The sequence below is a fragment of the Sander vitreus genome, chromosome 4 (genome assembly GCF_031162955.1).
Source record: "Sander vitreus isolate 19-12246 chromosome 4, sanVit1, whole genome shotgun sequence".
In the NCBI taxonomy this organism is placed as follows: Eukaryota; Metazoa; Chordata; class Actinopteri; order Perciformes; family Percidae; genus Sander; species Sander vitreus.
The window spans coordinates 6,038,472-6,051,188 of record NC_135858.1 but is presented as its reverse complement, the minus strand read 5'-3'; the positions used below and the strand labels follow the sequence as shown (position 1 = coordinate 6,051,188).

The 12,717-nt window shown below is 40.1% G+C and overlaps 1 protein-coding gene across 2 annotated transcripts; it reads left to right on the top strand.

The window, feature by feature from the left end:
* The first annotated feature begins 448 nt into the window (after positions 1-448).
* itih3a.1 (inter-alpha-trypsin inhibitor heavy chain 3a, tandem duplicate 1) lies at positions 449-12,717 on the top strand. Of its 2 annotated transcripts, XM_078247902.1 has the most exons (22): positions 452-679; positions 946-975; positions 1,208-1,231; positions 1,831-1,985; positions 2,161-2,265; positions 2,427-2,589; positions 2,743-2,853; positions 3,001-3,129; positions 3,792-3,908; positions 3,985-4,153; positions 4,244-4,369; positions 4,469-4,650; positions 4,873-5,058; positions 5,171-5,310; positions 6,966-7,126; positions 7,384-7,410; positions 7,508-7,567; positions 8,795-8,908; positions 9,066-9,267; positions 9,370-9,542; positions 10,786-10,897; positions 11,011-12,717. In XM_078247902.1, the coding sequence occupies exons 1-22, from the start codon at positions 566-568 to the stop codon at positions 11,147-11,149; spliced, it is 2,739 nt and encodes a 912-aa protein (XP_078104028.1). In that variant the 5' UTR covers positions 452-565; the 3' UTR covers positions 11,150-12,717. The 2 variants fall into 2 exon arrangements, with proteins under 2 accessions (XP_078104029.1, XP_078104028.1); XM_078247903.1 differs by lacking the exon at positions 1,208-1,231 and having other exon boundaries at positions 449-679.

Here is a 12,717-nt window from a genome sequence, read left to right as displayed (position 1 = left end):
TAAACTTCAGGCCACTTTTGAGGCTACGGCGAAAGCTCTGCGTAGAGCCCCTGCAGAAGCATAAATCCCGCTTTACTGTTAATATTATTTGATCTTTCGTAGGTGGTTTGAGACGCCAGACCAAAGTAACACATAATATTGTTAACGAAGGCGTATAAGGTTTGTATCAGTCACATATCAGTTTCTGAGTCTTCTCTGCAATTTTGGTTTTCCACTCTGCAATGCTTTCATTTATCACATTCTAAAAGGAGATTTTATATTTCACTTGAGAGCACACACAACAGTTTATTTTGTTATCATGTTGACTGTGCTTCATCAACACTTAGGCCTACCACTTCCTGGTATTCATGCATGGTGGTGGCCTGTCAGCCTCAGCCTGCTGCTCTGGCGGGATGGTCCTGAACAAGGACAAGAAGAATTGATTAGTGTTCAAAGTGCAACTTCACTGGACTTCACACACACACACACACACACACACAGACACACACAGTTTTTGTTCCTCCCCCTGGCCAGAGAGATTTTTTCTCAGCAGTGAAGTCAGCTGCTGTTCAGTAGAAGTTTGGTCATGTCTGGACTGCAGGGTGTTGGACTGCTGCTGCTGTGGACCAGCGCCTGCCTCTGGCTGCCCGGCCTGTCCCGGGGCACTCTGGTCATCTCCGGGGACCATGAAGCTCTGCAGGTAACTTCACACACTGACCTTTTTGTACTCTGGTCGTAATTTGAAATCACATTATACAGATATTCATTTTAATCTGGTGGTTCCTGATTTAGCCCTTAGTCTGTTTTCTTCTACATAACAAACTGCACTCCTTCGGAACTAGTTTGCTATTTCTTACTCTTTGAATGTTTATATGTGGCACAGAATGTAAATCATGTTATGCCAGTGTTTGTTTTTCCTAATATCTTGGCACCATGTTAGTTTACCCTGCTGTATTTGTATTTCAGGAGGCAAGAGGAGCTGCCAAATCACTGCAGGTACTTGCCAGAAACTATTCACCAACAGACCGTCCTTTCATATTCTGGTGAAAATGTGCTAAAGTTGCATCTTTTTGCTTATACATTATAATTCTTATAAATAAAATGCATATGGCTATTTTGTACATGGATAATTCATATTTTAAATAGCATAAAGCTATATAACAGTGGCAGTTGAAATTGTCCAAAATTCCAAATCTCCTTTTTCTTTGTGTGTTTGTTTTTATTACAGAAAAGAAGTACAAATAAGGCCACGGTAAGAAAATAATCCGTTTGTATCTCTATTGATGATAATGGTGATGGGAAATATTCAATTAAATACAACTTTATGTATTCTGTAAGGGCATTGAAACACACAATAGAAAGGAGAAGAAAGGAAAAACTCTAGTACAGTAATCACCATTTCTGTCGTTTACTGGCAGCCTGTGGAACCAGCAAAGAAAATAAAAGGTCTCTCACAACAGAAGACTAATAAAAAAAACATGAATGAGAATAACTGAACTGAATGAAAAGGAGTTTTCTTTTCTAATGTCCACACTTTCCCTGCTTCGAGCATACACCACCCAGGTTGCCTCACCCAATCTGTCTCACACAACACTCCCACGGTGGAATCAGTGACATAATGTCTTTTTAAATTTTTTTCAAGCGGTTATAAATTTATTTGGCACCAATCGGGGTAGAATGCCTTGGGACTGGACCCAGCATTCAGTTTGAAACAACATAAAAATGGCAGATAATACAGTAATTAATTGTATACCAATGCTGTATGTGAAGTGCTTGTGTTGTAGGCTTTCCATATTCATTTATTGTGTGTTTCAATATTTCCATCTTTTCCTCCCTCTCTTTCTGTCTCAGGTGGAGGTGTACAGTATGAAAGTGGACTGCACTGTGACTTCTCGTTTTGCACACACCGTCATAACCTCCAAGGCTCTGAACAAAGCAAACTTCTCCCAGGAAATCTCCTTTGAAGTGGAGCTGCCCAAGACCGCCTTCATCACTAACTTCAGCATGTTAGTCTACCTCAATTCTGATTTCCACTCTGTCCACATTCTTGCATTATGACAATTTGCATGTGACAGTATTTATCCCTACTATTTTTTTACCAGTCGTGCTTTAAAGATGATTTATCTTACTGATGCAGTTACTTTACCTTCCTTACCGTCTTACCTTCTTTGTGCCCCACAGGGAAATTGATGGTCAGATGTATGTTGGGGAGGTGAAGGAGAAAGAGAAAGCCAAGAAACAATATGAGAAGGCTGTTTCCTCTGGACAGACTGCTGGACTGGTCAAGTGAGTCAGTCAAGATGAAAAATACATAAACACAGTTGAAAATATATGTTCAAAGAAACATGCTTCTATATGGTACTGTATCTACATTTTTATGGATTTCTAAAGATCCCAAATGGATAGTTTTAACATAGAGGCTGTCAATGATCTGTGTTTCATTACAGGGCTTCTGGAAGAAAAATGGAGAAGTTTTCAGTCTCTGTCAACATCGCAGCTGAAAGTAACGTGACATTCTTTATGACCTACGAGGAGCTCCTTCAGAGGAAACTGGGCCAGTATGAGATTCTGACTCGAGTTAAACCCAAGCAACCTATCCAGGAGTTTCAGGTTCATTTTCAAATCCTGTCTCTTGGTGATTTCAGATAATCTAAATTAGTGGTTCACATTACAAATGATATCTGTGTGTGTGTGTGTGTGTGTGTGTGTGTGTGTGTGTGTGTGTGTGTGCGCGTGCGTGCGTGCGTGCGTGTGTGAAAACAGATTGTGACAAACATCTATGAGCCTCAGGGCATTTCTTATGTGGATGCCAATGCGACCTTCTTCTCCAATGAGCTGCTCCCCCTGGTGGAGAAACGTGTCACAGGCAACAAGGTACATGTTACAACAGGCCTTGTAAGAAGTGGTCTCTAATTCTTCAAAATGATCTTGGTCTTACTTCCTTTTATTCACATTTAATAAAATGACTGACCCAAGAATTAAGAGCAACGCTAAACCATTGGTATTGTATTCCATTGTCAGGCACACATCTCTTTCTCGCCAACGATGGAGCAGCAGAGGAAGTGTCCAGGTTGTGATGGAACACTCATTGACGGAGATTTTATCATCAAGTACGATGTGAACCGAGCAAAGAGCCTCGGAGACATTCAGGTCAGCTTTCAACACATGCTGTACTTAGTATCGGCTTAAAATTGGTCAGACAATGCAAGACTAGTATCTGCTGAATGCACAATTAAATATGGCTTCACATAACTATACAGAATCCCTGTAATGTTCTTTGTCTGGAGGCTGCATTGTCAAATAAAATTGATTAATTAGATTGCCCAACAACATGAATACAATAGGATACACTTTATCAATCCTCAAAGGGAAACCTGGTTTTCTGTCATAGACAGACATACACAGCAATAAGTTATTTACTCAAAAGATAACACCAGGCAGAGTCATTGACGAGAAGTACATAATTCAATAGCAGCAAGGGGGTTATTAAAAGCCAAGTATGCGATCAAAAGTTTGATCTAAAAACAAGATCATGAAAACAAAAAGTGTAAATGTGCCAATGTACAGTATTCAGACAATTACAAGATAAGAAATTGCTGCATGCAATGAATGAGTAAATAGTAAAAAGTCTAACTGATGCAGGAACAGAAGACATCCTGAACCTTAAGTGGAGCATTATGGCAGTAAAAGCCATTCATACTGTTTATGACGGTACTGTACAGTGAAATGAATCAACTACTTTTCTTGCAATTTTCATGTTGCCTTGTAATTTTTTTGTGTATATTTCTGCTCTTTGATTGGCTTCCCTTTAGATTGTGAATGGATACTTTGTGCACTTCTTTGCTCCCCCTGACTTGCCCACTGTGCCAAAGAATGTGGCGTTTGTGGTTGACAGGAGTGGATCAATGAGTGGAAGAAAGATTGAACAGGTGAGAGTTAATGTGTTTCTAATTTATTGATTGCCCACATGCACACATTTTGACCTCTGACTTTGTAACTCTTTAGACACGAGAGGCATTGCTGGCCATCCTTGAAGACCTCAGCGAGGAAGACCACTTTGCCCTCATCCAGTTTGATGACAGTATTGATTCTTGGAGAACATCATTTACCAAAGCAACCAAGGAAAATGTGGCTGCAGGAATGGACTTTGTCAGAATGATAAAAGACAGGGGAAGCAAGTGTCATCTTAACTCCCTAAATTATTGAAATATGCTGTCTACAATAGACTATACATTTTACAATGTGTTGTGTGTTTTCTTTCTAGGTACCAATATCAATGATGCAGTGTTGAAAGGTATCAACATGCTGGTCAAAGACAGGCAAGAGAAGAAGCTCCCAGAGAGGAGCATTGATATGATTATTTTACTGACTGATGGAATGCCAAATACGGGTGAGCATGCATAGTGTGTACATACTGTAGGATATACTGCACATTTCATTCATACACTTTTTATTTAGCATTCAATTTCTGCATGTTGTGTCTTTGAAGGAGAGATTCACCTCCCTAAGATTCAGGAGAATATTCATACTGCTATTGGAGGAAACATTTCTCTGTTCTGTCTTGGATTCGGAAATAATGTGGATTATTCCTTCCTGGATGTGATGAGCAAACAAAACAAGGGAGTGGCCCGCAGAATCTTTGAGGGTTCAGATGCAGCTGTTCAACTTCAGGTGGAATATATTTTTGATAATACTTTTTGTGAAGTTAAATGTAAATAATACCAGCTATGACACATTCTTCTGATTACTGTATGTAATCACTATTACATACAGTAATTGTGGAAGAATGTACATACTACATAATTGTTTTTAAACATTATAATAATAACTATATATACTGTAGCATGTTATGGACAAATAGATGTAATATAATGTGGGACGCATTTATTCCAGGGTTTCTATGAGGAGGTGGCCAGCACTCTGCTTTCAGAAGTGGACCTGCGTTATCCTGACAATGCAGTGGACTCCCTGACTACCAATCACTACAGACAGTTTTTTAAAGGCTCAGAGATCGTGGTGGCCGGTCGGGTGATGAACAATGACCTGGACAACTTCATGGTGGAAGTGTTCGGACAGGGGGTAAGGACAAGGAAATGGCAGAAATTTAGAGACAATGCTGAGGTGGAGAGAAGACATGTTTATTATGTTTTAGTTTTTCTTAGAAATTCATTCATTTTATTTGTTGTCATAGTTTGAGGAGGACTTCAAGGTACAGGGCCAGGCCACTGCTGTGGATTGGGACACGATATACCCAGATGAGGAGTACATCTTCGGGGATTTCACAGAGCGTCTGTGGGCCTACCTCACCATCCAGCAGCTACTGGAGAACAGGTCTGTTTGAGTCATTTCACTCAAGCTGAGACCTGAATTGCTTTAGCTTGGAAATCTTTATTTCCCATTAGTCTCATTAAACGTACAATATGTAATTTTCTGCCGCTGGGGGTCTCTCAATCAAAACAATGGATGTAAACATGGACAACGTCGTGAAATGGCATTATGGGAGTTGTAGTTTTAATTGTTTAACACAATTGCCAATTAAAATATATCTGTTCACGGATGGGTTTTTCCATTACAGTTTTATTGACGTAACATTTATTCAGGTAATTTTGATAAAATAGCTGCAGTTTTCCCCACATAATTACGTTTTCTTGATTCCATTTGTATTGGTAGCTAGCTAACGTTAGTTGACCAGTTAGCTAACATTAGCCACTCAGCTAAAACAACAATATCACAATGTATTTCACGTCAGTGTCACTTTTTGGATGTTTTCAGCACTGGGGGTAAAAGGGTTTGTTGTAACATTATAACACTGCTGAGAGACTTAGCTACTTCGCGGCTGGGGCTGGCCGAGGATATGCCTACATCAATATGATATGCCGGGTGTTGCTGCCGGACTATCCCCACCTTCACCTTTTGTCTGCAAGACAGTCACCATTTGTCGGTAAACTTAACTATAAAAAAGACCGCTAAACGCTAAAGGGGGCAGAATTTCAGGAAAACACCGCGGCCAGCCAGACTCAGATGCCTGGACGATATGGTTTTCGTTATTTATGGTTTCCCCCGACGAAACCTAAAACTTTCTGTTAACGTTACTGCCGTTAGCAGCGTTATCACCTGCTGCTGGAGTTTGTGCTGGCTGGGTTCGGATTGCTGTAAGTTAATAATAATAGCAGGCTGTTGTCCGCTCTCATCTCGACTGAAGTCCCTTAGCAATGGGGAGTGAGGCAGAAAAAACAGGGTGGGATAGCTGGCTAAATTGGCATTATTTTTGTCCTCTATCTATACAGCGAACGTAATCGTGGGTTAGCCCAGTGCTGTTTAACGTTAACTTTACCTTGATTAAAACAATTATACCTAAAATAACTTCATGAGCGTGCTGAACCTTCCCCACCAAGCATTAGCATGAGCTACGTGTCAACGTAGCACATTACATTAAGCTTGATTGATCGATATTGAATCGTATCAATAAATAAGGTATCTGCTGTATTACTGTGTTGTAAGTGGCATGTAATCAATGACAAAATTATGCTGTGTGGCAGAAAGCAAGCTGTATTACGGTTACTGAGTATTATTCTTTCTGTGACATTGTACGTATCATCTGGTTTCCCGTGTTTTGACGGAAGTTAGAGTAACTCGAGGGGTCGAAGGTTTTATGACACCACTGACAGGCGTCTAAATGAAACGTCCCATATCATTAAAATAACATAGCAGTTTGTTCTGGGTTTGAACATTGTTGGAAACATTTAGGATAGTATAAGTACACCACTCAACAAAATATATAACATAGGTATAGTAATTTTTGGACATTTTAATGCAGAATTGTTACATATTGTACCTTTAAAATAGTTGTTAATTATACTCTTTGGCCAATGGCCATCGTCTGAGAGCCCATGATAAATCTTGTAATATTAATTTATAGATTCCATGGTGATTTCCTGAAGGCCAGTGTCATATGTGGCAACTTCAGTATATTTTCCTTCTTGCAGCAAGAAGGGTGCCGAAGACGAGAAAGCCAATGCCACAGCCAAGGCACTGGAAATGTCTCTGCATTACAGCTTTGTCACCCCGCTCACCTCCATGGTGGTCACCAAGCCTGAAACTGAGGACGGACCAGACAGCCCTGTCATTGCTGACAAAATGACTGAGGGTAAGGGAGGAAAGAGAGGGTTTGAAAATTGATACTGGGCAGGCTTTCCTGAACACGGCTGCTGTCAATCTTTTTCCTCTAAAAAAGCAAAACCTTACTATACATTGACAAGCAGCACTTTCTGTTGGATTCATGTTATTATTATAATTTTGTTTTCATAAATATTTATTTTTACTCAACTATACCAGCAGAGGTTAGGGTGCACCAGTTTAAACTGTGGAATATACTAATCGTTTTGTCCATCTGTTTTTTGACAGAGCAAAGACAACAAGCAGAAAGAGTGTGTAAGACACTTTTTACCGTAAAGCATAAAAAGACTTCTGGGATTAGGTTAAATCACTGTATTGCTTTTAACTTGAATTTTATTGTTCCTGTGTCTAGCACATCGATATACAGCCCCTTCTTATGCTTACCGGCTGCCAGCACAACCCACATATTTTGGTAAGTACATTTTTAGCTATGGTAGCTGCATGGCTCAGGTGATGGTAATGTCTGTCTTTTAGTCAGTTGGTCTGTCAGTCCATCCTGACAACTATTAGATACATTACCAAGAAATTTAATACATACATTAATGGTCCTCAGAGGATGAGTTATCATGACTTTGGTGGTTAGGTCAAAATCTTTACCTTTGCATTAAAATATCTCAAATACTATATCATCATCTACTAGATAGATTGGCACACCTTTTATACAGATACTCATGGTCCTTTCATATATCCGATACTTTGATTTATGACCAAATACCTGCAAAACTAATGACATCCCTTCACATCATCTCCAGCTATATTTTGTGTATAGCGGCTTTTAGCAAATGTTAGCATGCTAACACGCTAAACTAAAATGGTCAACATGAAAAACATTACACTTACTTAACATCAGCATGTTAGCATTGTCATTGTGACCATGTTAGCATGCAGCCGTTAGCATTTAGCTCTGAGAACACAGCTGTGCAAAGGTACAGCTTCAGAGAGCTGCTAGCATTGCTGTAGACTCTTAGGGTGTTTTCCATTACATGGTACCTGCTCAACTCGCCCCGACTCTACTCACCTTTTTTGGATTTCTATTACAAAAAAAAGTTCCTGGTAGGCCCTACCTGCTAGCTTTTTAGTATCACCTCTGTCGAGGTTCCAAGCGAGCTCAGGAGATACCAAAAGGTGACGTGAAAACCTGCAGACTACTGACTGGTCAGAGAGAATCGTCACTAATCACTGCGTCATCATTGGTAGCGACAGACGGGGGGGGTCCTGAACAAAACCACCATTTTTAAATAGTTTAGCCAGCAGTGTTTTTTTTTTGCTGCCTCCAGCTTCTTTTGAAACAACATTTTTCTTCTGGCTGTGGCAACAGCCACATGCCGAGAGTCAAAAACAACACACCTTCGATGTTCTGTGTGTGTGTGTGTCGTGTTAGGTCACGGCAGTTTCCTGCGGCGTTGCTATGACGACCAGCCACGCCGCCTCAGGCATGAGGCGGTACTAAATCTGCAATGAAAAATGGAGGACGGGGCACCGCGGTCTAGCCGAGTAGAATAGAGTCGAGCAGATACCATGTAATGGAAAAACGCCATTAGTCTTGTCATCATGTTGTCTTTAGCACGTTGTACCAACACTATACCAAAAACTATCCACTTTGTTTATTACTGTCATTATACTTCGGTGTCACCCGCAGTGGATGGAGATCCTCATTTCATGATAGAGCTCCCTGAAAGAGACGACGCACTGTGCTTCAATATCAACGGCATACCAGGAACCATTTTCAACCTGGTCAGAGACCCAGAACAAGGTCAGTGATTATCATCATGACTTTCTTACACCTTGACTTTTTACTACACATGTATACTCCTTGTAGACCAAGATTTGGGACACTTCTAATAAATGTACCAGTATATCATACCATGCAGTTAAACAGCCAGTGACTGAAACCCTTGTTGTTTCCTTAGGTATTTTGGTCAATGGCCAGATCATCGGAGACAAGAAGATTGCCCCTGATGGTAAAATGAACACCTACTTTTGGCGTTTTGGCATCATCCACCAGACTCTGGGGGTGAGGCTTGAGGTGAGCACTCAGGACATCTCGGTGCTCCAGGACGGAAAATGGGTAAAACTGCTGTGGTCTGATACAGCTTCTGTCAAAGGACTCAAGTAAGGACCCCAGAGAACTATCTCTCTACATGAGTAATATGAAATATAAAATCCAGTTCAAGATGAATAATTGTCATCTCTCTCCCTCTGTTTCTTCACCAGTGTGGATCTTCTCTTGACCAAGGATCACAGCCTAACAGTAACTCTAAAGGATTCTGTCAAGTTTGTTGTCCTGCTACACAAAGTATGGGTGAAGCACCCATACCACCGGGACTACTTGGGTTTCTACACCGTGGACAGCCACCTCCTGTCCCCTTCTGTTCATGGCCTGCTAGGTACAACATGACACACACGTAGATTGCATGGTTTAAAGTTTAACAGCAGGTCAAAACAAGTGATATGGATTGCATTTCTAAAATTTTCTGGGGTTTCTCAGACAAAAAAAAAGAAAAAGATAATAATAAAATAAATTGGCAGCCAACAGACAAATTGCCAGGTTTTATGCCACTTTGTTTGGGGATTGGTCCAATGATAGTCTCTGGATCAATGGAAGTACATTGCAAGGATAAGCCTGACAAGCCTCAATCTGCTATCTTTGTGTCAAAATCCCTTTGCTATGGGAAACAACAAGGAGAAACCTCCAAGCTTTGAAAATTTGAATCATGCAATAAGGCAGGCTGGCTTGGTTCTTTCAGTGAATGATTGTAATGCTTTTCAAAGAATATGTTTACAGCATTTACTATCTAACTGTCACATTTCAGGACCGACTGGCGCGGATTGCTATGGACATACACGGCGATCGAGCTAATTAAATAGCTCACTTGCAACATTACTATTCTGGTTCGCTCTCAGCTTTTGTCATAGTGTTGTTTTCAATTGCAGTAGGGAGCTGTTTTCAGTACAAAAGCTCTATAAAATTGCACACTACCTGCTGAGCACCAAACGCAGACAATCACATTTAGCAGTTGAAAATAGTAGAGCATTTAGCAGCTAAAGAGACAGATATTTTCCTCAGGAGTTGGTAGAAACAAAAACAAAGCTAAAAGGAGAGTGAATATTGGACTTACATTCATCACAGCTAATGTTTCTTTGTGTCTGATGGATGTGTAAATTGGCAGCTGTTTGCTAACATGTTCGCCATAGCTTTATAAGGTGATCGTATCAATAATTACAGCTTGTTGTGCTCTACTCAAGTGGCCAAAACAAATATTGTGGCTTCAAATTAACCTGGATAGTTTCCTTATATCAGGCATTCACAGGTCCACACAGGAGGAATTTTCATTGTGATTTGTCTAATTACAATGAAACTTTTTAATGATTTTATTTAATGTTATTTGCGATGTTTTGCAGCAAAATGTGGTTTACAGTAGTTATTAAACCAAAACCAGATTTAAACAATTGTCTGCATGAATCAACTTTCATACAGTACAAACAGATAAATACTTATAAAAAAATATTTTTGACATTACAATAAAAACTCCAATTGTTTTAGTTGGTAACTATCACTGGAGAGATACAGGGACACAAGGATTTTATTTTTAAAATGATATTTACTTTAAATGGTGGGTCATCCTCCAGGTCAGTTCTACCATGGGATTGAATATGAGGTGTCAGGCCTGCGTCCAGGTGAAGTTCCAGAGAAACCGGACGCCACCATGTATGTGAAAGGACAGGAACTCAATGTGACCAGGTACGCTGCATGCCTCAGATAAGTGTGTCCCATCTCAGTGTTGAAGAGTTTGCATGCAATGTGTATCCTAAATGAATAAATGCTCTTCATGACATTTCTGTCCTGGTTTACAGAGGCTGGCAGAGAGACTTCCAGAGGGATGTGAAGAACGGAGAAAATGTTCCCTGCTGGTTCATTCACAGTAATGGAACAAGCCTTATCGATGGAGCTGCAACAGACTACGTTGTGTCAGGCCTTTTTAAAACTGTATAAAGACAAGTTACACATCAAAGTCTATACAATAAATATTCAGAACTGCCTGTACTTAAACCATAAATGCTCTGACTTCTTATACCCAAAGGTAAACAGGCTTTACTACAGGCTTTATTACTGTCCCAAAATAATAAAAAGTATTGGGAGACAGCTTCAGCAATCACTTGTATTGAAATAGCCTACATGGGACACAGTTCTTAAAGATGGACTCAAGCTAGATTCAATCATTTCATTTCAGTGTTTCATTGTTTGTTTAGTATGTCAGAAAAGACTGTTCAGTTAATATTTATCAGGCCTTTGCTTTGGTTACACCATTTCCCCCTAAAGACATGTTTAACTTAAGTCTACTAGCTTGCTAATTTCAAACCCTTGTATGATGACAATGGCGGCACACCCTGCATTTTTACTCCTAGTTTAAGTGTTTGCTAAAGTCAGGAGCTGACAGGAAGTAAAGTGGAATCCAAATTGTTTCCAAGCAGTGCAATTCTGATGAAAAGGTCTGTTAAAGTGCCCATATTATGAAGAAATCACTTTTTCTGGGATTTGGGGTGTTATTTTGTGTCTCTGGTGCTTCCACACACATACAAACTTGGGGAAAAAAACATCCATGCTGTTTTAAGTGAGATACGGTTTCTGAATGTGTCCTGCCTTCAGTCTCCGGGTGAGCTGTTCAAAATTGGCAGGGCTTTTTACGTCACTAGTCGAACGAGGTGGCTAACCATAGCTAGCTCATTCTGAATGGTAAAACACTGCTACAACACACACTAGTTCACCATAATCTACAAAATAACTACTTACATGTCCCTATTCTGCAGGTATTCCATGCAAAGTTGGAAGTGTGCCCTTGTTTAGAAGAAGTCTCCCGGCTAATCCTGCCTTGTACTACTGAAGTTGTAGAAACAAACAGCTAGCTAGATGATGTGATCTTACCTAGCTACTACGCATGTGCGACTGCCAACAAAGATGTTACAACAGTGAGAGGTCTCACTCTGTAGCTAAAACAGAGACCTGAACACAGGGTGAAAAGAGGAGCTGCAGCAATGTGCAGTACAACAAAAATATGGTGTTTTTTGAAAATTAAACCATGTAAACCTATTCTGATACAACCTCAAAATACAATTATAAACCTGAAAATGAGCATAATATGGCCACTTTAAAGTTCATTTGAGGTATACTGTAGGACTCCTAAACCACATGATACCAAATCAATGTTATCTTAGTTGTGACAAATTGGTGAACATGTCTTAATGGTCAAAAAATCCACAAAAAAAAGTCCTCTGTGTACCATGTGGCTCTGATTATGGTCAACTACAGGAAATATCAACACCTAACAGTGCTTTACACTTTGTGATGATATAACCAACCTCATTCACATAGCATATTGAGAAGAAATAAATACATTCATGAAAGAGATAAGCACAAGATCCATGTGACCTGTGATCCATGTGCAGTGAATACGCATGCACACGCACAAGCACACACACACACACACACACACACACACACACACACACACGCACACACACACACACACACACACACACACACACACACACACACACACACAG

Coding starts and splice junctions, on each gene's coding strand:
- itih3a.1 (XM_078247902.1), top strand. CDS start 566: ATGTCTGGACTGCAGGGTGTTGGACTGCTGCTGCTGTGGACCAGCGCC. Junction 7,411..7,507: donor ACAACAAGCAGAAAGAGTGT/GTAAGACACTTT, acceptor TCCTGTGTCTAG/CACATCGATATACAGCCCCT. Junction 10,898..11,010: donor CAGGAACTCAATGTGACCAG/GTACGCTGCATG, acceptor CCTGGTTTACAG/AGGCTGGCAGAGAGACTTCC.